General features: G+C 45.5%; 2 protein-coding genes across 3 annotated transcripts in view; one reads left to right on the top strand and one right to left on the bottom strand.

Moving 5' to 3' along the window:
* The window catches only part of Cacna2d3 (calcium voltage-gated channel auxiliary subunit alpha2delta 3), a 798,817-nt gene that overhangs the window by 117,036 nt on the left and 658,483 nt on the right, over window positions 1-23,298 (bottom strand). The window lies entirely within an intron of this gene.
* Window positions 2,601-11,905, top strand: Lrtm1 (leucine rich repeats and transmembrane domains 1). Its single transcript, XM_050158191.1, has 4 exons — window positions 2,601-2,624; window positions 2,828-2,896; window positions 5,790-6,411; window positions 11,448-11,905. Exons 1-4 carry the CDS (start codon window positions 2,601-2,603, stop codon window positions 11,903-11,905), a joined length of 1,173 nt encoding a protein of 390 aa, XP_050014148.1.

Raw genomic sequence — 23,298 nt, 5'->3', positions numbered from 1 at the left:
TGTTTAGGCCTCCAAATCCAAGACCCAAGTTGGGTCCTGCATGACAAAGCTAACTAGAGCCACAAAAACTCAAAGAAACACCCAGTTTATCCAGGCTCAGCTAGGTTGGCAAGCACAGTATCTTTCGAGTTTGTCCGTGCTTCTGGCCAGAATGCCGAGCTCTTGACATAACCAGGCTCTGAGGCTTGTCCAGACCTTTCGTTTTACGCATAAGGAGAACGGGTGGTGGATCTGCCTGTGTAGGTGGGTGGGAAGAGTTTGGAGTGAGTGACAGGGTGGCAAGCTGGAGTAGTGACAGCAGGAACACAAGGGTGGAATCGAGCAGGTTTAGCAAATCACAGCCCCAGGGTCAAGGCAGTCTTGGCCAGTTATTTATAAATGAACCTATACCATGGCAGAGCACTCAAGGCTGTCCCTGGCTGATTTCACTCTGCATTAGGAAGCTATATAGTCTCCACAGAGACAGTATGTGGCTCCATGCCTAAAATACACTACCACTGCCTTGCATGCACACACACACACACACACACACACACACACACACTGTTTTCTGATCCCTGGGAAAGACAGAGGCATGCAGGCAAATATGTGACTTCACAGTTCACAGACAGTTATGAAGCTTACAGGTGTCCATTGTGTTCTGATGTAGGCATGTTACAGGCATATGAGACATGGCAATGTGCCATTGAGCAATGATTATTATTTGGTCAAAAGCATCACCCCAGCTCCCTAGCACCCTTTTATACAAAGAGTCCGGAATATTATAGTCGGGCGCTTCATTCCAGCGCCTTTGGCATCCATCTTTGGAATACTAGGCAGGAAATTCCATTTTTAAGCCCCCTCCCCTAGGAGTTGCCTTAGTCCAAACTCCATCTCTGAGAAAGCCCGCCAAATGGTGACCCTCCCCAGGGAGGGTCAGGACTACTCCCACAGGCTACTTAAACTGCCCCCCAGAGAATGAACAAACACATGGTCTCTGAGTTTTGCATGGTCTCCCCTTCTCTCTCTGTCTCCCTCTCCATGCTTTCTGGGTGCCACCAGGGAACACTGCATTAAACATGGGCATGTTTTATTCAGTTCAATTCGGTCTGATTGAAATTATTTGCATCGGCAGAGAGGCTGGTTTTAAGAAAAACCTAACAATTATCATTACATTGCATGCACAGGAAAATGAGGAAGAAATGTGGGAAGAAGGAATGGAGGAGGAAGAAAACATTTGCTCTTTCCGGAAATGGATGTGGCTCTTCACACTTAGACCTCTTCTGTTAATCTCCACATGAACAGAACTGACAGGACACAATCTCCTAACCGTCTCCATTGCCTCAGACGCAAAAGGTGCTGAAGAGAAGGGACAACAGGCACAGACTGAGTCAAGAGGGATTTCTAGAAATGACAGGGTGAACATGTTATAATCTATGAGGTGGGAAGCAGGTTGTCCACAGGGGAAAGATCTCTCCCAAGGAACTATTCGGAAGAACAGCATACAATATCAGGTCTTGCGTACAGGGGATTGCTTGCCTCCCTCAGTAACCGACTACCTCAGAATGGTATGAGAAGTCAAGCTTGGCCTGGACCTCTCCTATTGAGAGCAGATCAGAAGTCCTGGGGGTATTCTCAAGGGTCATTGCACCCTCGGGTAGCCTTCATGAAGTCACTCTGGGCTGGATTTAATCCTGGGCACAATCTTGAAAAGCACTGAGTACCATTAGCCCCATATGAGATGAAGGTTTGGGTGGGCAAGCTTAATTCAGACCTATCTGATCCCATAGTTTACACTCAACTGCTCAACTATACTTCTTGGGGCCAGAGGTTTACTTTATGCAACCTCAATAAAAAGCGACTTTGTCACCTGACCAGTCACAGAAGAACTGTGGAACAATCTGGAGTGTAAAAACAGGCTCACTTCAGGCACCGGAAGTCCACTTTGGTCAATGGCCAGGCATTTGCGCATTCAAAGTGATGGTTTTAGCCCCATTAGGGAAGTTAGCAGCACTGGCTACTGGTAAATAAGCAAGATCATTGCTGTCCAGCTCCTAGAGTCAGTTTTCTTGTTTCCTATGTGAAGAAGCTTGAGAAAGGGCCGTGAAGCTCAACATTAGGGAGTGCAGAAAATCGAGTATTTCATGCTTTCAGAAGGTCAGAAGCTCCAGAAGGTCAATTCAATGACGGGGAGGGGGAAGCGGGCATGGATCAAACAGCAAAGTAGCTGAGACATATTTGTGGCACTGGGGATGAGGGCTTGGAAATGTCTACGGAAGGACCATGGCTATGTGTTTCAGGGCATGGAGACCTGTCAATATGGCTATTCTCCAAGGATGTGGGCAGAATGCACCCTTGATAGCCAAAGAAGTGCACCGTAGAAACTTGTGTTAGCCTCCAGCAGGCCAATTTGTTCTCATATTACACACTTGGCTGGCTGTGTTGTGAGACCCTTGAGTTGGGGATCTGTTTCAGGCACCCCCGCCCAGTGAGGGTTGACACAGCATGGTTGATAAGTCAACAGAATGCAGAAGCCACAGCCGGATTAAGAAGGCTGTTTTATTTTGGTGCCCTGGACTTCAAGCAGATTAAATAATCAAAAAGGCCGGGCCACCGGGGTCATGTTTGAATGCTACAGCTGTTCAGTAAGGGCTGACCAACATTCTTTATGTGGCTCGCTGTCTGAATGGGGGAAGCAGAGGCAATCCCAGGGAGGCAGACACTGTGAGAAAAAAGACGGGGACACAATCAAAAGATCCTCTTATGGAAAAGGACCACAGCAGACAGAGACAAGGGGGTGGCCCGCTTAAAGCCGTGACCTCCTGCAAGCAGCCACTGTTTTCTGCAGCAGAGAAAGCCCACGCTGGATCCCGGGAAAGTGAATAGAAAGCTGGACGTCAGGTTTGCCGTGGCCCGGGTGTGTTGATCTGTAAGCACACAAAGCGGGTTCGTGTTGACTGAGGGCTCGCACTGCAGAGACTGAGCCATGAAAGGTGAGCGGTAATGAATTCCACTGCCCCTACCCCACAAGTCACCCATGGAGAGAAGGAAGGGGTCCCCTCGGAGAAGTAGCTCTGAGAAATCAATTTAAACCTGTCTTTCTTAAAACATTGGACAGATGCAAAAAATACTTCTCAGTGGGAAGATGGATGTTTCACCATGCTGAGTGGCGGGGGGGGGGGGGAGGCAGCTGGAGACAAATGTGTGTAGCTGTGGTGTAGACACACTTGGGTTGCCATGGGCCATTTCATAGACAATGTGGTACCTTGAGTTGGAGTTCATTTATTATTCCCTTTGGGGAAGTGGGAGGTCAAGAAAAGAGGAACAAACTGGCCCCCATCTCAGGAAGGTAAGCCTTTTGTTTTTATAAGGGGACTGGATGAAGAAACATATTCTAGATTTTGAGAACCAGTCCCCTGCAACTAATTAACACTTCCGTCTCAGACAACAGTGAGGATGTCGGGTGATTTCTATTGGAAAGACATTTGGGTTTTGAAAAAAGAAAACCAGGGCTGTAGCCTTTGGTGAGGAAGGACCATGATTTTCCATGTCTCTTGAACTAAATCAAAGCAAACAACACCCCTTGGAAAGCTCCTCATTTGCTTGCCTTACAGGCCTGGGCACTAGAAGCCATGAGCAGAGTTCAAAGCAGGGAAATCAAGATGTAGTACATTTGACAGTCATGCTATGACTCCCCCTAGGTGAAGCCCAAACCACCCAACAAACAAATAACCTTCCCTTGAAAGCCTTCGTGCTGATAACCATTCTCAGTTTTGAATAGCATTCAGTGGCCCTGTAAATGTCTCTACGGTTCAAACAAGTGCCCTTGACAGATGTTTGCCATACTTAGAAATTCAAATCCCGGGAGAGGAAAAGGGAGGGAGACAGAACTTTGAAGAATGATTAAGCAGTTTTTAAAGAAAATATCAATCCTGACAATGAACCCCACTCTGGATTCTGGGGAGCCCTCCCCCACATCCCAATATAACCGTGCAGTGTTGGGTCAGGGATCTTTTTACAGCATCATTTGTGATAAAGAGAGAAGGGAACCCTGGCACCTCAAATGCCCCTTCCTTGATGAGAGACGAGTGGATACTGAATTTGACATGGTCACACACACAGAACATGCCATATTAGTTCAAAGAAATGAAGAAGCTTTTAAATACCCATGTGGATCTGCAGTTTTGACTAAACAGGACAGATTGCAGATAGGATACACTTATGATTACATTTATATGGATATATTTGAAAACCAGTTCAGCACCGTACAAATCCCTCCCCGACTACTGACCCACATCGCTCTCGAGGATTTGGTGGAGGTGTAGCAGATAAGAATTCTCAGATTCTGTAGACAGTGTGGATTCAAAATATTTTCTATTGTTTGCTATTTCTGTGACCCTGGGAAATGACTTTGCCTGTCTGTACCTCTCTTTTTTCCTTCTAAATGCTAAAGGCAAAAACCACGCTGACAAGGTCATTAGGGTGAATCTGTAGCTATGAAGCAATAAGAGTGATCCCTGCCCAGAAGTGCATGCTGGCTGGTCATCTGCTATTATTCTTATTAACCTCTGAATTTTACAGTGCTCATTATAATATTTTTGTATCTTGGAGAGCATCTCCAGCAATTTTGGGAATAAAAATCAGAAGGAAAACCTAACAGTCTCCTTCAAGACAAGTTCCTAATACTTCGTAAGTCTGGAAATGCTGGGTCCTGGAGCAAATGAAGAGAATTTGAGCACATGATAGCACCTTTACAACCTGTGGATTTGACTCGGTGGTAGAACACTTGCCAGGCAAGTGCAAGACCCTGGGTTTAGTCCTCAGCTTCCTGGTGAGAAATCCTTAGATAACTCCAAAGGTCTAATGAGAGCATTCAGGTGATAGGCTCCGCCCCCATTTCAACCCCAGCTGGAAGTGCTGTGAGCATTTCAGCTCTGCCATAAACCCTGGACGTGGTGACACATACGTGTCATCCCAGACAGTCACTGTGATTTTGAAAATATCTAAAGACATCAACCTGCTAAGTCTGTGCATGGGCTTCTGTGAGAAAAGGCTGGGCTGATCAGAGAAGGGTTGTCCGCCCATGCAAGCTCTACACTTCCCAGTGAAAGCAAGATGAGGCAATCCAACAGCCTGAGTGGCTGCCACGGGTTACCAAAATAAAAATGCTTATCATGTTATTTCTAATAATTTAGGGGTAAGTTTAAAAACTTTCTATAAAGAAACAGAGCAGAGACAATCATCACAGATGGGGCTTTCCCCTGCTACAGCTGTTTGTAGGGCATGCCTTAGCCAATACAGTCACCCGAAGTCATGTCTGATCCTTTAAGTTTAAATGAATTAAAACCAAGTCAAAATTCAAAGTCAGCTCTTGGGTTGCAGCAGTCACATTTTGTGAGCTCAGGAACTGTCGTTACTGAAGGTGGCTAACGACACCCCTGTTGGAGGGCAGACTCAGAACATTTCCACCGCATACAAAGCTCAACTGGCCTGCCCTCTGGAGAGCTCCCTTCAGAAGTGCGACCATAAGAACCTCTGCTGCCTTTTGATCTGCCACAGCCCGCATATTTGGCTCTGACCCCCAAAGGACATGTGCCCCACAATGACTTTTTCTCGCCGTGTCATATCAATCTTCCAGTCTCTTCTTCAAGGCTGCGGACAAGAGGATGCTACAGTGATGGGCTGGGTGCACTCAGTCCCATTCTGCTAAGAAAGTGAGAACCTCCTTTCTGGGTAGCCAGAAGACACTGCTGGCTTAGGACCACACTACCTGTGAATTCCCTGGCTGGTAGCGACCATTGCTCATACAGTGGCTGGCTCTCCCCTCTGTTTCAGGTATTCTGCTGCTGTTTTCCAGTGTGAGCATCCTGCTCCCAGGTGTGGGCAGCTGCCCCAAGAAATGTTTGTGCCACCGACCCTCAAACTCTGTGGACTGCAGTGGCCAGGGGCTGTCCAAGATTCCTCCTGGTCTACCCCCATGGACGCTAACCCTGCTCTTACAAGATAACCAGATCCACTGGCTTCCTGCTCTTGCATTCAGGTCCGTGCCGCTGCTCAGCACCCTAAATTTATCCAACAACTCTCTTTCGAATCTGGCGTCAGAGGCTTTCTATGGGCTTCGGCACTTGGAGGTTTTAAACCTAACCCAAAATTCCCTGCATTCCCTGGAAACCAGCCTTGCCCATGCCCTACCTGGACTCAGGCAGCTGGATCTGTCATCCAACAGCCTCACTCTTCTGCCCACATCCCTGGGCAAGCCTTGGGAAAATCTGACGGTGTTCGCCGTGCAGCGGAATAGTCTCCAACATCTGGAGCGTACACTTCTGGAGGCCATGCCCAAGGTGAGGCTGTTACTTCTAAAGAACAACCCCTGGAAATGTGACTGCCACTTGGTGGGTCTGAAATTCTGGCTGGAGAGATTCACCTTTGCAGGTTAGTAGTGGGTCTTAGGGATGCTGTTGTGGGCATCACCAGTCGAAGGTGGACCTCTTCCATCCTTCGCATATCAAGAGGGTTGAGATGTAGGATTTTGCACATCTTAGTATGGATGTCACGCCAGCTTCAGAGTGTGGCAAAGGAGTAAGCATCTGCTGGAGTGTGGAGGAAGTTTCCATGTGGGTATTTCTGTGCGTGCAGATGACATGGGCTTCTATCTAGGAAGCGGGCACCAGAGGGTTCTCAGCTTTAATTTCCAAGTACGATCTGACTGAGGCTGAGGCTCTCCCTCCTTAAGACAGCTTCCCTCTCTTTCCATTTCTACTTAATGATGTCTGTGAATCTCACCAAATACCGAATCTGGGTCCAGAAAGCCCCGCCCCATCTAAAGTTACTATTTCTTTAAACAGAAGCTGAAATCTAAGTAAAAGAGTCCAGAATATTAGAGGGAGTAAACTTTGGAAATTATTCTATAACCTATAGACGAAGGGCCAAATCTTGCCTTTTTTTTTCCTGTTTATAAATAAAGCTTGATTTGAACACAGCCATACCATTTCATTATATACTGAACAGGTGTCTTATACAAGGGGCTATGGTGGAGCAGTTGTGACGGAAACCATATAGAACACCTCACAGTCCCTGCTATCTGAGACAAGAGAGAAAAACTTGGCAGTCTCTGTTATCATTGGGAAACAGAATCCCAGAGAAGTTCAGTGACTGGTCTAAGGTTGCACAGGAGAAGCACAAGAGTGAGGAGGCAGCGTGATTGTTGAGCCGTGGCTTTACGCTCTTTCCTGAGCCCCATATCACTTCTCTGAGCTCTGATCCTGTGCTCCTCTCTTCCAATGCCCTCCATGTGCCAGGCACTATTCTAGACTCAGAGGAAAAGGCAGCGAATAGGGACAGCTTATCGTAATGAAGGTGACGTTGGAAGGGTCAAAACAAATATTATTTAAAAGAATAAAGGTATGGATGGGTTCCGACGGCAGTGCTAAGCCAGTCAGGCAGGGCATATGTGAAGTTGGGTAGGAATGTGCTCCAGTTTAGATAGGATGGGGAAGAAAAGACTCCCAAGAAACTAACCTGTGTAAGAACCAGAAGCGGGAAAGGAAGAAGGGATGATAACCGTGGGGGTGGGGCACAGCATGTGTGAAGGGGCTGGTGACTAGGTAATATGGCTTAGTGAGAGACAACCAAGGGAGTCTGGGTGGAGATAATGCCCAGGACATCGTGGGTGCTGGCCCAGTCCCCATGCATGTGCAGAGCAGGTGCCCTGTCTGGACTTGATCCAAAGGGAGGTGGGAAGTCCTAAGGGGTTCTCATCTAGGGAACAGTATAGTATAATCTTACCACTGTGTAAAATGCCACTCTGTTGACTCTCCGAGGGCAGGGAAAAGGCTGTTGAAGCCAGTGTGACCTTAGTGGATCAAAGAAAAGATGACAGTGGCCTAAACCAGGGCTGTAACAAGTGATCGGCATTTGGAACAGTGCAGTGGTAGAAACTACTGAGGGGTTGGAGGAGGTGATGGGCTGGAAGAAGAGGAAAGCAATTACGAGAGATTCGTTTGTATTTTATTCTGCTTTGTAACTACATAAATGATGATGCTTTTAGCAGATAGGGAACGGGGCAGTGGGAGAGTCTGAGGGAATGCCTAGTGGGAGATTCAGGAAGGGAACATATTTGGAATACTTGTCACACACTCCAGGGGGGGAGCTTTGTTGGTGACTATGAGCCTGAGCCCATTGCTCAGGAAGATCTAAGAGCTGCAGATAGGAATTAGAGGGGAAAAGGGCCAGCATTTGGAGGCACGATCTATATACAGTAAGAACTCAAACTTGTAACATCAAATTTAGAAGTTTCTCAATAGTCTTAGAGCAATCAATACATTGCCAACCAACCAATGTTGAAGTTAACTTACAATAGCAACTACATAACTTAGTAACATCATTCTGATAGGTGAAAAACAAAAGCAAGCACATCTGGAGGTGAGGTGGCTAGAGCCATTGCTTTCATAACCAAATCATAGGCATAAAACAAACCATCCCCCAAAAGGGAGTTTCATCAAGGAAGAACATTTGTCAGTGTTAAAAAGAAGCATTTAGGACATCTACAGCAGTGCAGGCAGGATTGGCATCCTCCTCTTTAGTCATAAACCTGGACCATGGCTACCAAGCTGACCGTGCTAAAGCTCATTCTGGTCCCTTGATCCAGCAATGCTCTAAGGTGATGCTTCTCAAGCCAGGATAATGGCCCTTTTCAGGGAAAGGCAAACTGATCAGGGTGCCATGACCTGGTGTTCAAGCATAAAGAACGGAAAAGTATGAACTAGATGCAAAACATCGGAGACAGCCTGCTTCTGCATTCGCTGTCTAAAACTAAGCTAGTGGGCAGATACTAGTCTGAACTGTTACAAACAAAGACAAACACTGAAGGTATCAGCCAAAGCAGAGTAATTAAGATCACAGACCCCAGACTTCAGACATGTATGCTTAAGTCTACTGTCTACTTGTGCCAGAGCCCAAAGAGATTGGGAGTGAGGTCTTCATTCCATGCAATTATTTGGGGTTCTAAGTTTCCTTGGATTGTAATGCCACTGACTTTATCTCATGACAAATAAGGTCGCCAACAAACACATCTCACAGAGGACCATCTTGGAGACTTTTCTTGCTCTGGAAGTAGCATTCTTGTGTCCACGGGGTAAAGCTCAATCTCGTGGCCCTAAAGTGACACACCAAAGATTTGGAAAATGTAGTATCCTGTCTGCCTAAGGGCAAAAAGATTTGCTTTGGTCTGTGTCGAACCGTCTTTCCTTGACCCAAGCATACACACAGGAAGGTAAATGATCATCTTTTATTTACACGTGAACCCATCTTTTTATGTTCATGGCTGACTGCAGGGTACAGCCGTGACATGCTGAACAGTTGACACAATGTATCCATCGGAGGAGTTCCCAGAACAGTCTTGAAAAGAGAATTTCATGATTATTCCTCTCTCCCCCACTTCCAGGAATGCAAGCAGAGGCTCAGAGTGAGGCTGTAACTTTACAGAATAGAACGGTTAGCTTATCTACAGACCTAAGATTTGAACTCAGTTTCCTCCGAGACACACAGAGATGAAACACTATCAGTGTCGGTTGGGGGACAATGGAGATTGGGAGTTGGAGCTTCTTGTTCTCTAAACTTTTCTGAGAGAACCTTATGCTGAAATCAGCAGACTTGCCTCTGGGATCATAGTCCCTAAGATGGCAGTGGAGTTGGGAGGAGCTGCATACCAGGCTACTGAGACTGTGCCAGCCACAGGCTCTGCCTTCCTGCCATATCCAGGCATTCACATTGGGCCTTTCCTTTGCTCTGAGTCTCAAGGCTATAGATTTTAGTGCAATTCTAAAGTGGAAAGTGGATCTAGAGAAAACCTGAAATCTGGAGAGGATACACAACATACCATAACCTGGGTGAACATCGGTCAGTGAAGCCGCCTGGCTTAGCAGTCGGGGTTCTCCTGTGCTTTGGTTGGATCAAACGCCTTTGCTCCCCTTGGGTTTCTGTCTCTTTAACCTCTTGCCTTGACATACAGCTCCTAGTAAGGGCTGCCGTAGCCGGGGGCAAAGGGAGGTAAGATCCACAGAGGCAGAGCCCCCATCATCTCAGCCCTTGGGTGGGGTGCTAGGCTCAGTGGGACAAATACATTGTCTCTTTAGCTTCACAAACACCAGTGGCTCAGGAAATTCCTCTTTGGTCTTTTTTCTTTAATAAAACCAGGATCCATGTCTCAAGGGATTAACGCAGAAGCTGGGATATTGGGGGGAAGGAATCTCATGTGTGTCGTTCACCTTTAAGCAATAGCAGCAAAAAGAGCATGTGTTGGGTTTTGACACTGTCATCAACCCTGGAGTTTCCGAGCCATGTGGCAGATCTTGTATCATGAGGTGGCTCTATCTATTTGTAGATCACTTATGACTCATCTTACGATGATTAGATAACACGGATGGGCGTGCAACTCCCAAAGCCTGAACTACTACTATGTAATGGCACGTGCCAATAACGCTGAAGTGACAACCAGCACATGTGCCTTTTTGGCATTAATTTAAAATTTTCCCTATGATGTATAATGAGAATCTGCAATCTGCATTTGCAAAGGGAGAGTGTCAACCTCCCCTGGGTGAGGTTTGTAAGACAGCCTGAGAGAAACAAGCCACTGGTCCTATGGGTCCTGCCCAGTCAAGTAGGCTTTTCTACCACCGCCATAGTCCCGGGACGTGCCAGAGAGGAAGAAGCAGAAAGAGAGAAGTATACTGGGGAGGGGAGAGGAGCTGGATTTGGATGTTGATTTATCCACTCACATCCTGTGTGAATTAAAAAAGAATTCCTCTTAAGAGAGAACAGGAGGACTTTAAGCTGTCAGGTCAGACACAACTAGGATGTCCTGATGGCAGAAAACTTGAAGAAGTTCATGCGCGCGAAGCTGAATAGTGGACCGGTGTACCGTGCAGCAGTACTGCAGGGAAGGATAGCTATCACACATGCCCAAGGGCCTCAGTCACCTTACAGAGACCAAGACCCACAGGGAATAACTCCTTGAGACACTTGGAACTCCAAGTAGTAATTGCCAGGAAGCCCGAGAAAACAAGCCTCTTAAATCCCATGAACTTAAACATAAGATATTTTCAGATGCTCAGAGACCAACAACTCAGGGAACACATGTTGATAGAGACGCAGGGTCTTCGCAGTTAACACACAAACACAAGAACGGCTATTCGCTTTGTGCTTTCTTGGATTTCCAGTGAGAATCTGGCAGGACAGGTGGGGAATGGGTGGGAGGGTAGCTGGAAGTCACAATGCCTTTGGCTGCTGGGCCCTCATGGTCCCTGTCAGCATATGCCCAGTGGTCCCCACAGCCTTTATATAATAGTAAGGAAACTTGGTTTCTAATAAATTCTTAGCAATAAGGGATGCTCTAGTCTGTGGCAGGCTGAGGACTTTGGAATGTTGTCATATCAAAGCTCCATCATTGCCCTTTGCTTTGTGTCTTGAAGGGGGAGTAACAGACAGTGCCATCTGCAGGCTGCCTGAGCCCTGGAAGGGAAGAGATCTCCTCGCCATTCCCCATGAACTCTACCAACCCTGTCCTCTGCATTCTCCCCAACTGGCACCCTCACTAGGTCAGCAGCCTGGTTCTGCCCCTCAAGAGGTCCACAAGCCTTCTGAGAATAACTCTGCACAGCAAGATTCCTCGGAGTGTGGGACCAAACCCAAACCAAAGCCAGCCAACCTGCGCCATGCTGTGGCTACCGTGGTCATCACTGGGGTGGTATGTGGGATCGTTTGTCTCATGATGTTGGCGGCTGCTATCTATGGCTGTACCTACGCAGCTATCACAGCCCAGTACCATGGGAGACTCTTAGCATCAACCCGTGAGTCTGAGAAGATGGGAAGCAAGGAGCCAATGGACCATTCAGCAGCCCGAGAGCCTCCATGTCAAAGTCCTCCTTGATCACCAAGGGCCTCGAGAAATGTCTGAGTGACCCTCATGTGCTTCACCGCTTGTTGTCCCATGTTTTGTCTCCCAAAACAACTAAGAGAAAACATGTCTCAGTTTTTTTTAAAGTACCCAAATTTATGGTGTAGCTTTCAAGTATCATAGATAAAATAGGCATACCTTGCAATTGAGGAGTTAAGACAATGAGTCTATGCACAGCAACATGAGAAAGGGAGAGGCCATGTCTTTTAGTTGTCTTTCCCTGGATTAACTTGTTCTGCAGAGCAACAGGAACGCTGGCATCTGTGCCAATAGGCATTCTTGGGAGCTTTGGGGGCCACCAGTTGGAGTGCCTGGGAAGAGGCTGGTGCTCTTACCCAAGGGGTACTGGATGCCTCTATAATTCAAGTTCATGCTAGATCGGCGGGACTTTTAGATGTTGTGCATGTTACATATTTAGTGGAAATGTCTGTTGGTTGGGAATTTCATAGCTGGCCACAAGAGTCAGATTATATTTAATTTTCTAAATCAGAAAACCATTTGGGGCTTTCTAAGCTGCAGGAGAAGACAAGAGTTCCATGTCTGGTTAATGGGACTCAGGCCTGAAGCCTGGGTAAGGTTTTCTTTTTCTTTTTTCTTTGTCTTTTTTTTTTTTTTTTTTTTTTTTTTTTTTTTTTGATGTGAAGTCACACAGAGAGAATGGATGAACCAGGATACAGGGCAGATATCACCAGAAGACCACATCCACCAACCAGCTGGAACCTTACTAGAACTCACAGCAGGGACCAACCAGCTGGAACCTTACCCCAGCACTCACAGCAGGGATGAATTTAGATTCGTCTGAATGGTGCGTGTGTTTCTGCATCGGCACACACAATGCACAGAGGGCATGGATTTGTACAGCTACACCCACACATAAACACCCTCAGAGCAATCAGCTTACCCACTAATGAAACGCAGCCATGTCGGGTGGGAGCCAGTAGCTGTTGATCATCACCCAGATGGTATGCTCACCACTCTGGGATAGGAAGGAAGAAGGAAGTTTGAGGGGCAGGGGAGTTACTGGGGCACTCAAGGTACTTGGTGCAGACATCCTGGCTAAGGTTGACGCATGGCTTTAAAGAGTTCAGGTACGGCTTGCTAAGACCACAGACTTTGTCCCAGAGAGTTGCATGCAAAGTGAATTTTTGTAAATTGAATCATCGTTTTAATGCAGCAGGGGAGCTTGCTATTTAAAGGGACCTTTCATGGAATCTTTTCTGTAATGGAAATAATTGGCTCCAGATTGATGCATTTTTCAAATTTGCATTTCTATGCTTGGGTTTCTTAAAGTGGAATATACCTATACCTACTCTTTCTGTTTATACAACAGGCACTTTTTTAGATTATAACTACTCCGCGCAGGAAGAGAGCACAGAGGAGTTAAAGACATGCTAAAAGCAGAAAATGACAAATATGGGGCAAGCTTTCCTCTGGAGCCCATGACAGACATTGTTAATCAATCCCAGCACACTTTGCAGATGAGCCTCAAATACACCACAGATGGTCTCTTAAGACAGCACTATAGGCAACTAGAACTAATCAGTTGGAGTTGGTTCAAAGGATAAAGCACATTTGCCATTCAGGGTACTGGCTCTACTCAGCCCTCCAGGCCATGTAAAAATTGGTTTGGATCTCCAGTCAGTAGTCTATCCCCAGACGGGAACACAAATAGGACACGCACATGTCAGGATGGACAGACACCTAGCAGGCTATAAGTTGTGTGAACCTTGCACACTGCTGAGTGGGCTAAGGGTCGAGTGTCTTTTTGGGGTATCAATTCAGCTACAGTTTCCTTGGGAGAAGAAGCCCAAGTGTGAATAGCCAACACTCTACATATCAAAATAAAACTGGATACATAAAATTCTAAGTTTAAAAGCACAATGTATATATGAATGGAAAGTCACAGAGAATCCATTAGTATGTGCAATGAATACGTATCAGAGGTTACAATGTTAAAAAGACCAGAACAGAAAGAGTTCCCAAGGAAGGCCCATGGCTGCACGGGCTGTCACTTACCATGATACCTCCTCTGTATTGTGCCAAGGTGGCTGATTTAACTGTGTGGTGACTGAGTTCCTACTCCAAGGATATAGCCACTAGTCTCAGGCCACAAAAGCATGTCCCTCCATTGTCAGAACTGTGCCTTTGTTGTTGTTGTTTTTGGCCCAGAATGGAATGTGAGAGGAAACTGAGAAGGTTCGTTATTTTGCATCTCCATTTGACCAAACGTTATTCAAGCTCACACTGTTAGCGGGCATGGCGCAAACTGTTTCCATGAGCATTCCACATGGAATTCTGACACTCCCATGAGGGATGCCTGAGCTACCACATGCCCAACAACCCCCAGGGCCAACAGCACATGCCTCGTCTAACGAGTGATTTAAGACTGCCAGTCTCCTGTGCCCTGCCAATGCTTCGGAGGTGCTGTAGGTTAGCCTGGACCTCAGAGATTACGTAAAAGCCTTTCCAGCACACAGCACAAACCATGAATGTGGCCCGAACCCACGCTTGTCAACATTCTAATCCTATAAGATATCGAAGTACAGATGACAACTCAGGCAGCCGGCTTCTAGTTTAATAGGTAGCCTTTAAGCAAAGGATTTACGTGATACATATGTACACTCAAATTTCCATCATTTGCCGGCAGTCCGCCGCACACAGCAGTTGGCAATGAAAATAATTACTTACTCTGAAATGTCAACAGCTTCTCAGCATAGAAAAAATATAAATCAAGTTGTTTAGATGAACAAACGTGGAGTTATCATTTGTTAATACGAGAAATGAAATGTTTTAATTGCAAAATGCTCTGCAGATGAAAGACCCAGTTTTCAGGGAATTCTGCAAGAACCACAAATTATCTTTCCCAAGCACTGCAGCTCACGAGGGGCAATTTACAAACGCCACACAGATTATTTTCAGCTGCTTATTACTGCTTTCCTATTCATAGATTCCCCTGTAAGAATGTCTGTCCAGCACCGTGCCAGGCTGGAGGAGATGCTAAGGCCAAAATTCGTGCTTAGTGTCGCAGTTGTTTCTGAGAAAGTCATCTGAAATGTTCCGTTTTCAATAAAGGTGGTGCAACATTGTGGTGAGAGGAAGGTGGTATTTGCTTGAGCAGGGTACCGAGTTCACAGACGCCGTAGCTTTTGACAATGAAATCCGTGCAAAAGGCATGGAAAACACACAAGTGTTTGCGAGGAGAAAGATCTGCTAGCAGAGCAGAAAAGCTCGCGATTACAGCAGGACCTCAGACTCTGCCGAAAAGGACCGTGTGCTCAAGATGATAAAATGCCAGCGGAAGAAGGTGTGATCTCATTTTGCTGTACAAAAATATAAAGCGAAAGAGGGACCTACACCTGGGTTTCCTGCCGAAGGTTCCTGGAAATCAAATCCCATTGCTGATGCTAAGAACTACCCCTGAAAACCCCTTGCCTCACACTCTAAAACCAGTGTTTCTCAGCCTGTGCATTGCAACCCCTTTGGAGTCAAATGACCCTTTGGCACGGGTCACATCAGCTATTTACATTATGATTCACAACAGTAGCAAAGGTACAGTCATAAAGTAGGAATGAAGTGATTTAAGTTCTGGGGGTCACTGCAGCATGAGGAACTGTATTAAAGGGTCATAGCATTAGGTCATAGCAATGTTGTTCTCAATATTGAAAGAAGTGGCTAACTTGGTTTCCAAAGTAATCAATCTGTACCCCATATTCATAGTTATATAGCTGTGGTGATATTTTGTTTGTGATCTAACAAATAAAGCTCTCTTGGAGATCAAAGTGTGGAGCTAAGCCGCTAATTAGCTGTAGAGGTCAGACAGTGGTGGAACAAACCTTTAATCCCAGCACTCAGGAGACAAAGGCAGATGGATCTCTGTGAGTTCAAAGCCACCCTGAGCTATGTGAGATTGATTCAGTCTAAAAGAGACACAGAGCCAGCCAGCACCAGGTAGGTGGAAGTAGGAAGGGATACAGCTGGGCAGAGAGAGGAATATAATGCAGGAGGAGACAGGAGCTCGGGCATTCAGTCTGAAGATTCATGGTGACAGGGTCTTATCCCATTTGGTTTGAGGACTCTGTAGATGTAAGAAGTCTGTCTAGTGGTTGCTGCTCTGCTTCTCTGATCTTTCAGCTTTCACCCTTGATATCCGATTCTGGGTTTTTATTATTAAGACCAATTAGGCTCATGCTACATATAGCAGTCTTTTGAAACCTGTAACTTCCCATGCAGATCATCACTGTGTCCAGTGTAGTTAAAACCCCATCAGTACATCTACTATATATTCTACTACCAGAAACGTACAAACACGCCAGCCTACAAGGTGTGCCCGAGCTGGATTATTTAGAGAACTCCAGGGGACCATCCTGTTCCCCCTCTTGATAGAAATTCTTCATATTTTAATGCTCAAATTGCAATGAGATCTCAAAGAGACCTTTGTCTCACTCAGAGACTCGATTTTATATCTTACTGGCCTGCTTTCAGGATCTTGACAAGACAGCTGGCATCTTTTCCCAAACCAAAGACACCGGGTGTTCCAAATCCTTTGGATATGTAAGCAGTCATGCAGTCTCCCAGGTCCATTAAGAAGATCCAGAAAATGAATCAAAGGAGCCAGGAAGGCCCTGAAGAACAATATGTCTAGGCCTGGAAAATTCCAGAACAGTTGCATTGACCTCCTTGTTCACCGCGGGCATTGCCACAGAGCACAGAAAACTCATCAGCAGATTCCTGACCAGACTCAGAATCCAGTTAAATCTGTTTCCCCTGGGTTCACAAAAGACCAACTAGCGCTGACAGAGGGGAATAAAGCTATTTGCTACTTTGATATAGTTCAGCACCTTTATTTTACAGGTAGGCGATAGAAGTATGGGAAAGGAAAAAAAAACTTTCCAAAAGTCACACATAGTTCTCTGTGTGTCCGATAAACCTAGATGCAAAAGCATGTAATTAGCATGGATAATACAGACTAATCCCCCCATTAACTTCTGTTCATTGTATAGTCAGCCACACTATCTAGACTCTGACGTCATTGCACTCCTCATTTAGATAAAATCAATAATAGCACCATCATCAACATTCACTGATGGGGTGCTGGCTGGCTTTACAGCAGTTTGACACAAGCTGGAGTCACTTGGGAAGAGGAGACTTCAATTGAGAAAGTGTCCCAATTAGGACTGGCCTGCAGGCATTTTCCTTAATTGATGGCTAATGTGGTCAGGCCCAGCTCACAGTGGGTGGCACCACCCTTGGGTAGGTGGCCTTAGGTGTTATAAGAGAAAGCCACTGGGAAAGAAGCCAATAAGAAGTGTTCTTCCATGGCTTCAGCTTCAGCCCCGGCCTACAGGTTCCTGCCTTGAATTTCTGCCCTGATATCCTTTGATGACAACTATGATGTGGGACTGTAAGCTGAAATTAACGCTTGCCTTCCCAGGTTGCTTTTGGTTATGGTGTTTTATACCAATATTAGAAACAGAAGACAAACATCCAATTTGGAGCCAAGTATCTTCTAAGCATATTAACCAATTATCTATCTTATAATGAAAACCTTACTTATTGCTACATAGAACATGAGCCTAGAAAGCACATTTGCCTATGGTTATCCCACCAGTAAATGATGGAACAGAAATTGAAATACAAATTTTTGCCCAGTATTATGTCAACTTAATATATGCTAGATTTATCTGAAAGGAAGGAACCTCAATTGGGAAAATACATCCATAATATCTGGCAATAGAGCATTTTCTTAATTAGTGATAAATGGGGAGGTCCCAGACCATTGTGGGTAAGGCCATCCCTGGGCTGGTGGTCCTGGGTTCTGTAAGAAAGCAGGCTGAGCAAGCCATGGGGAGCAAGCCAGTAAGCAGCACCCTCCATGGCCTCTGCATCAGCTCTGTCTTCGGGTTCCTGCCCTTCTTGTGCTCCTGCCCTGGCTTCCTTCATTGATGGCCTACAGTGTGGAGTGTGAGCCAAATAAAACCCTTTCTTCACCCACTTGCTTTTTGGTCATGGAGTTTCATCACAGCAATAGAAACCCTAAGACACAAGTTTTTTTATTTCCCAAACCCAGGTGCTTTTCAGGAGTAAACGTGCCCCTTTTTGTTGTTTGTTTTGAGTTTTGCTTGTTCGTTTGCTTGTTTTTGGAGACAGGGTTTCTCTGTGTAGCCTTGGCTCTCCTGGGACTCCTTCTCTAGACCTGACTGGCCTCAAACTCAAAGAGATACACCTGCCACTGCCTTCTGATGTCTGGTATTAAAGGTGTACATTACCACCACCTGGCAAGTTTTCAATTATCTGTCTATCTGTCTATCTATCTATCTATCTATCTATCTATCTATCTATCTATCTATCTATCATATCCATTTATTTATTTTTATCTATCTATTTATAATCTTTTTTGTGTTGTTAGTTTGTTTTTTGAGACAGGATTTTCTCTGTAGCTTTGGAGCCTGTCCTGCAACTCACTCTGTAGATCAGGCTGGCCTTGAACTCAGAGAGATCTGCCTGTCTCTGTCTCCCAAGTGCTGGAATTAAAGGCGCGTGCCACCACCGCCTGGCTCAGTTTTTTGAAACTAACAATTTTGGCTAGCATACAACACAATGGTTTTGTTATGACATCTTTACACATGTGTATCACTCTGGTTCGATGTCTTTGCACACGTGTTTCACCGTGCTTTACTCACGCTCATTCCCTGTAACCTCTCCTGACCTCCCTCCCCTCTCCTATTGGTTCCACTCCTCCCTCAGAAAATCCCCTTTCTGCTTTTATGGTTCATATGTATGAATGCATGCCTGCGTGTATGCTGATCCTAGATTTTTCACATGAAAGAAACGTGCTATTTGTCTGCTCCCATTCTCCTCTCTTGTTCCCTTCATTTTTTCCCCTCTAATACATGGACTATGCTGAAGATTCAGGCTTTTGCCTCTGAGTAAATTGGGAAGTTAACAGAGTTTTGAATGCAGGAGACATGGGATATTATTTGTCTTGGACATGATTGCTGTGGCTCCCAATAGCCTTGACTAAGATGGTGAGGGTTCCGAGAAGACAGAAGCAGAGAAAAGAGCATGTGGGCAGAGCCAAGGGTAGGCTGTGCAAGTGAGGAGATGCTAGTGAGGAGATGCTAGCGGTCATTTAACAATAATGCGCTGGATCAGAAGTTGGGTAGGAAGAAAAGAGAATTAAAAATGATTTCAGGGACCAGTAAGATGGCTCATGCCTGCTCCTGAGTCTGATGACCTGGTTTGGATCTCTGGGGCTCACACAGTGAAAGAAGTTGTCCTCCGACCTCTATACAAAAGGTGTAGCACACACACGGACCCATACATAAATAAATATAAACAAATAAATAAAATTTAAAGAAGGAACAGCTTCAAGACCCCAATTCAAATCAACTGTGAAAATGAATAAGATGGCACATTTGAGGCAACCAGAAATTAGATCCATTAGGAATTCTTATTTTTAGGTACAATACCATGTCATCTGAGGATACAAAGAGGTCTCTGTCATTTATAGATGTATACTAAAATCTTATGGAAAAACTATGATAGGTCCACAATTTGGTTTAAAGTAAACTAGGGGCTGGGGTACAGTAGGGGATGGAGGTTGTGACAGGAATGAGCGAAGGGAGCCAACCTAGGAATGTCTGGCTGGGATCATCACCAGTGTCCACATGATGCTCAGAACCTTGGTGATGGGGAGGACGCAGAGGGGGAGCTCTGCAGTCTCTGACGTTTATAAGCTAGAGAGATGAATGAGTGAGTCTAGGAAGGACCAGAACATTGAAGGGCAAGGAAGGGGAAGCACCAAGTAGGGAGCTGGCACAGAACAAGAAGAGGGGCTCGCAGAGGGTCGATTTGGGCTTGTCTAATGTGGAAACGGCTTGGTGTCATCACAGAACCTGACCGCTGTGGGTTGTAGAAAGATGTGGAAAAAGCACAAGAGAGGACTGTACAGCATAAAAGCATTAGTGATGCTACATCATAAAAGAATACTAACAACCGCAAACTCATTTTGGATTAAGTCTGACTAGCTCAGCTGAGTTCAGGAGGGCGGAAGGCTTTACAAAGAAAAATACTTAAATACCCATTCCCTATGCTTCCACTCTGAAATCTCTCCTGATTGTTAAAAAAGATATATACTCCCATCTCCCATGACCTGAAGTGTGGATGACAGCCAGATATTGATCCTGCCATCAACTGGAGATTCTATATTTTATTGATTTTTCAAGACAGGGTTTCTCTGTAATTTGGAAGCCTGTCCTGGACTAGCTCTTATAGACCAGGCTGGTCTTGAACTCATAGAGATCTGCCTGACTCTGCCTCCTGAGTGCCGGGATTAAAGGCATATGCCACCACACAGCCAACTGAAGATTCTTACCCAAAAGAGACTCCAAGAACTGGCAGTGAGTGTGATCTCTGGGGACAAAAGGTTGTGATCATGCCGTGTCTTTCTTATCACAGGCTGTGCAAGGCTTACTCCTCTGTATCATAAAACGAGCACTTTCCCAAGGTTTATGAATCAGAGTGAAGATTAAGGAAGCTGCTGCTGGGACTGACAGGAGACTATGTACTTGGAGGAACCTTAGGACCTTTGGTTAGGATTTCTGTATAACCACATACAACCAGGTGCAACTGATGGACAAATTCTGATGCGTGAAACTCTATGTCAACATTCATTTACATGACCCGATTCCAATAGCACCTCATTTCTATTAGAACATGATGAAAGAGGTGGGTAAGAAAGGGGGCAACCCTGTGCTGACTTCCAAATATTTAATTAACTTTAATATGCAGCTCTACCAGGAATTCAGAGAGAAGTGCCTAACTTGCTAATTCCCAGCTGGGTGCTGTGAGAACCTGTCACCCTGGGTACTCTGCTGCCGCTGAGTTTTGAGCATATGATGTGTTTTCTTCTCTGGTAAAGTTTCTGAAGCTATGTCGCCCTTGGGAGCAATGCCCTAGGGAGCTAACCCAGAGGCTCTGGCTCCTCGGGACTTGGGCTATTTTTACTTCTTGAGTGGTGGCCCTGAATGCGCGCTCTTTACAGACTTCTGCACTTCACAGAGCAGCTGGTCTGAAGGACAGTCCTAACTCGGAAATTCTGCTGAAGATACTAAACAGAGCGCAGGCTCCAACTCATCTCAAATCCGTTGACGTGAGATTTGCTGCTGTAGTAATTCAGAGCGAAGACAGGATGTGGATTTCCGTCTCCTCCTGGGCTCCCTCCTCACCTGCCTGCGAGCCCTCTGGCAAGAGTCTGCTAAATACCCTCAAACTGCATCATTCGGGTCTCCAAATGGCAACCAAAGACGTGTATGTGTATAAGCGATCTCATCCCAAACCCATTCTCATCCTTGGAGAAGGGGGTTGCTTCTCCCTGAGAGCTCTTCCCACAGAGATTTCATGTTGGGTATATTTCATCCTTCGGGCTTCCGCTCAAGTCTCTCCCTGGCCACCTGGAAACTAAGAAACATCGCATCGCCCTCACCACATACCCGTACACATGTTTGGGAAGGCGAGTGACTTCATTCTCTTTGCCACCGACAACCACACTTAATCTTTGTCTGGCTCTGATTTCTCAAGAGTATTTTTTCTTCTTTCCCTCCCCCTTCTTACGTCTTTCCTTCCTTCACTTGCCTCCTTCTCATCCCTGTAAGACTTAGTGCTTCTCTATCTCCCGCACAAAGGGAAGCTCTCCCTTGGCAGTGGTACCCTTAGGAGAGCGATCAAGGGAAAGGATTCTGCCCTGGACAGATGTGCCCTCGTTGATAACTCAACTAGCACCCTCCTCATGTATTCCACACTGCCTTTTGTAGGACTTGCTCCCAAGCACATGTTAAGCTCTAGGTACCACCAGGAATGAAATGTATATCTATTGAGAGGTTTAATCATGGTGCTCATTTTAAGCCAGTTTCTAGCTCACTACTCTTGACATTTTCAACCAGATCATTCTTTGTTTTGGATCAGTGGGCAAATTGTTCTTTTGGATGCTTGGCACCATTTTTGCCCTTCACCTAGTAAATGCCAGTAGTACATTCTAACCAGTGGTAACAATTCTCTCTCTCTGATTGTGTGTGTGCACACACATGCACACGTGCCTGTATGTACATTTGGATGGCAGATGCATGTGCATGTATATATGCTTGCCTGAGAGGTTCCTCAGAAACCATCCACCTTGTTCTTTTGTGACAAGGCCTTCCTGTGGTCTGAATCTATTTATTAGGATGGCATGGCTGGCCAGGGAGCCCTAGGGCTCCTCCTGTCCTTGCTTTCCCAGAACCTGGGATTCCCTGCTTATGCTAAGCACATCTGGCATTTTTATATGGGTTCTAGAGATCAAATTCATTTCCTCACACTATACTGACTGAGCTAGCTCCCTACTCCCAATATGCATTTTTTTAAATGATAAAAAACACTTCCTTTGCTAGGATTTCACAAGCCAGAGGTTTACCCGCGGCAGGCTTGACCCCGAATTCCTGAGATGTAGTTAGCTCATTGTGAGATTCCACTGAAGGAATGAGGTCAAGGAGGACGTTTGCTGGGAAGGTTTTGGGAAGATTACTCACACAACACTAACGAGGGCCCATCTTACACACTACACTTCGTTTAAATAGCACTTACCTGACAATAGCTAATGGCTAATGACGCTAATCAATCACGTTCCTAATTATCTGTTTAAAATGAAATCTTCCCCTTCATTACACTGCCTTGAATTATGCAGATGAGACCACATAACCCACAGTTTGAAATTTTCCTTGTGGGAGAATCTAACGCAATCCATGTTCCTCGCTCAGGAGTGAGCTGGAGGGTCAGGGCCATCTTCCAATCTACTAAAATCATTGTCCTTCACAGCTTTAAAGGCAGTGAATTTGGGGTGTCATACCTCAATGAAATTATAATTAGCTGCTAGTCTAACACTTAACATCAGATACTAGGACTTCAGTGAAAAGATAACTTTTGGTTTATCGATGCCATTTGAATGGGGCAGCAAACGATTTCTCTATCCTTAAAACATTCACGTCATGGGACGGTGTGATTGTGGCGTGAAACTCAAATTTTGCCAGTGAGAATCTCTGACTTGTAGTTGCGTACTGTGGCTCTTTTACCTGGCCTGTGGATCCTGTACTCCTGTAAAGCAAGGGACAACAAAGCCCATAGGCCTTGAATAACTTATTCAGGTCATGTCCCCCACATATGTCCCGCAAGTGTGTAAGAGGTCAAATGAAACACGAGTGCACCAACTTTAGATTTTGATGGGTTTAAATGTACATTTCAGAGTGAAAATAATAATAACAAGCTATTAATAAGTCTTAATTAATTATTAAAAATTAAAGTCTTATTTAATTATTTTAAAATTTTAATAATATTTA

This window comes from Alexandromys fortis, unplaced genomic scaffold (assembly GCF_014885135.2).
Source record: "Alexandromys fortis isolate MF-2015 unplaced genomic scaffold, M_Fortis_MF-2015_v1.1 scaffold_106, whole genome shotgun sequence".
In the NCBI taxonomy this organism is placed as follows: Eukaryota; Metazoa; Chordata; class Mammalia; order Rodentia; family Cricetidae; genus Alexandromys; species Alexandromys fortis.
Note: the sequence above shows the minus strand (reverse complement) of the source record. Positions and strands in the feature narration are given on the sequence as shown.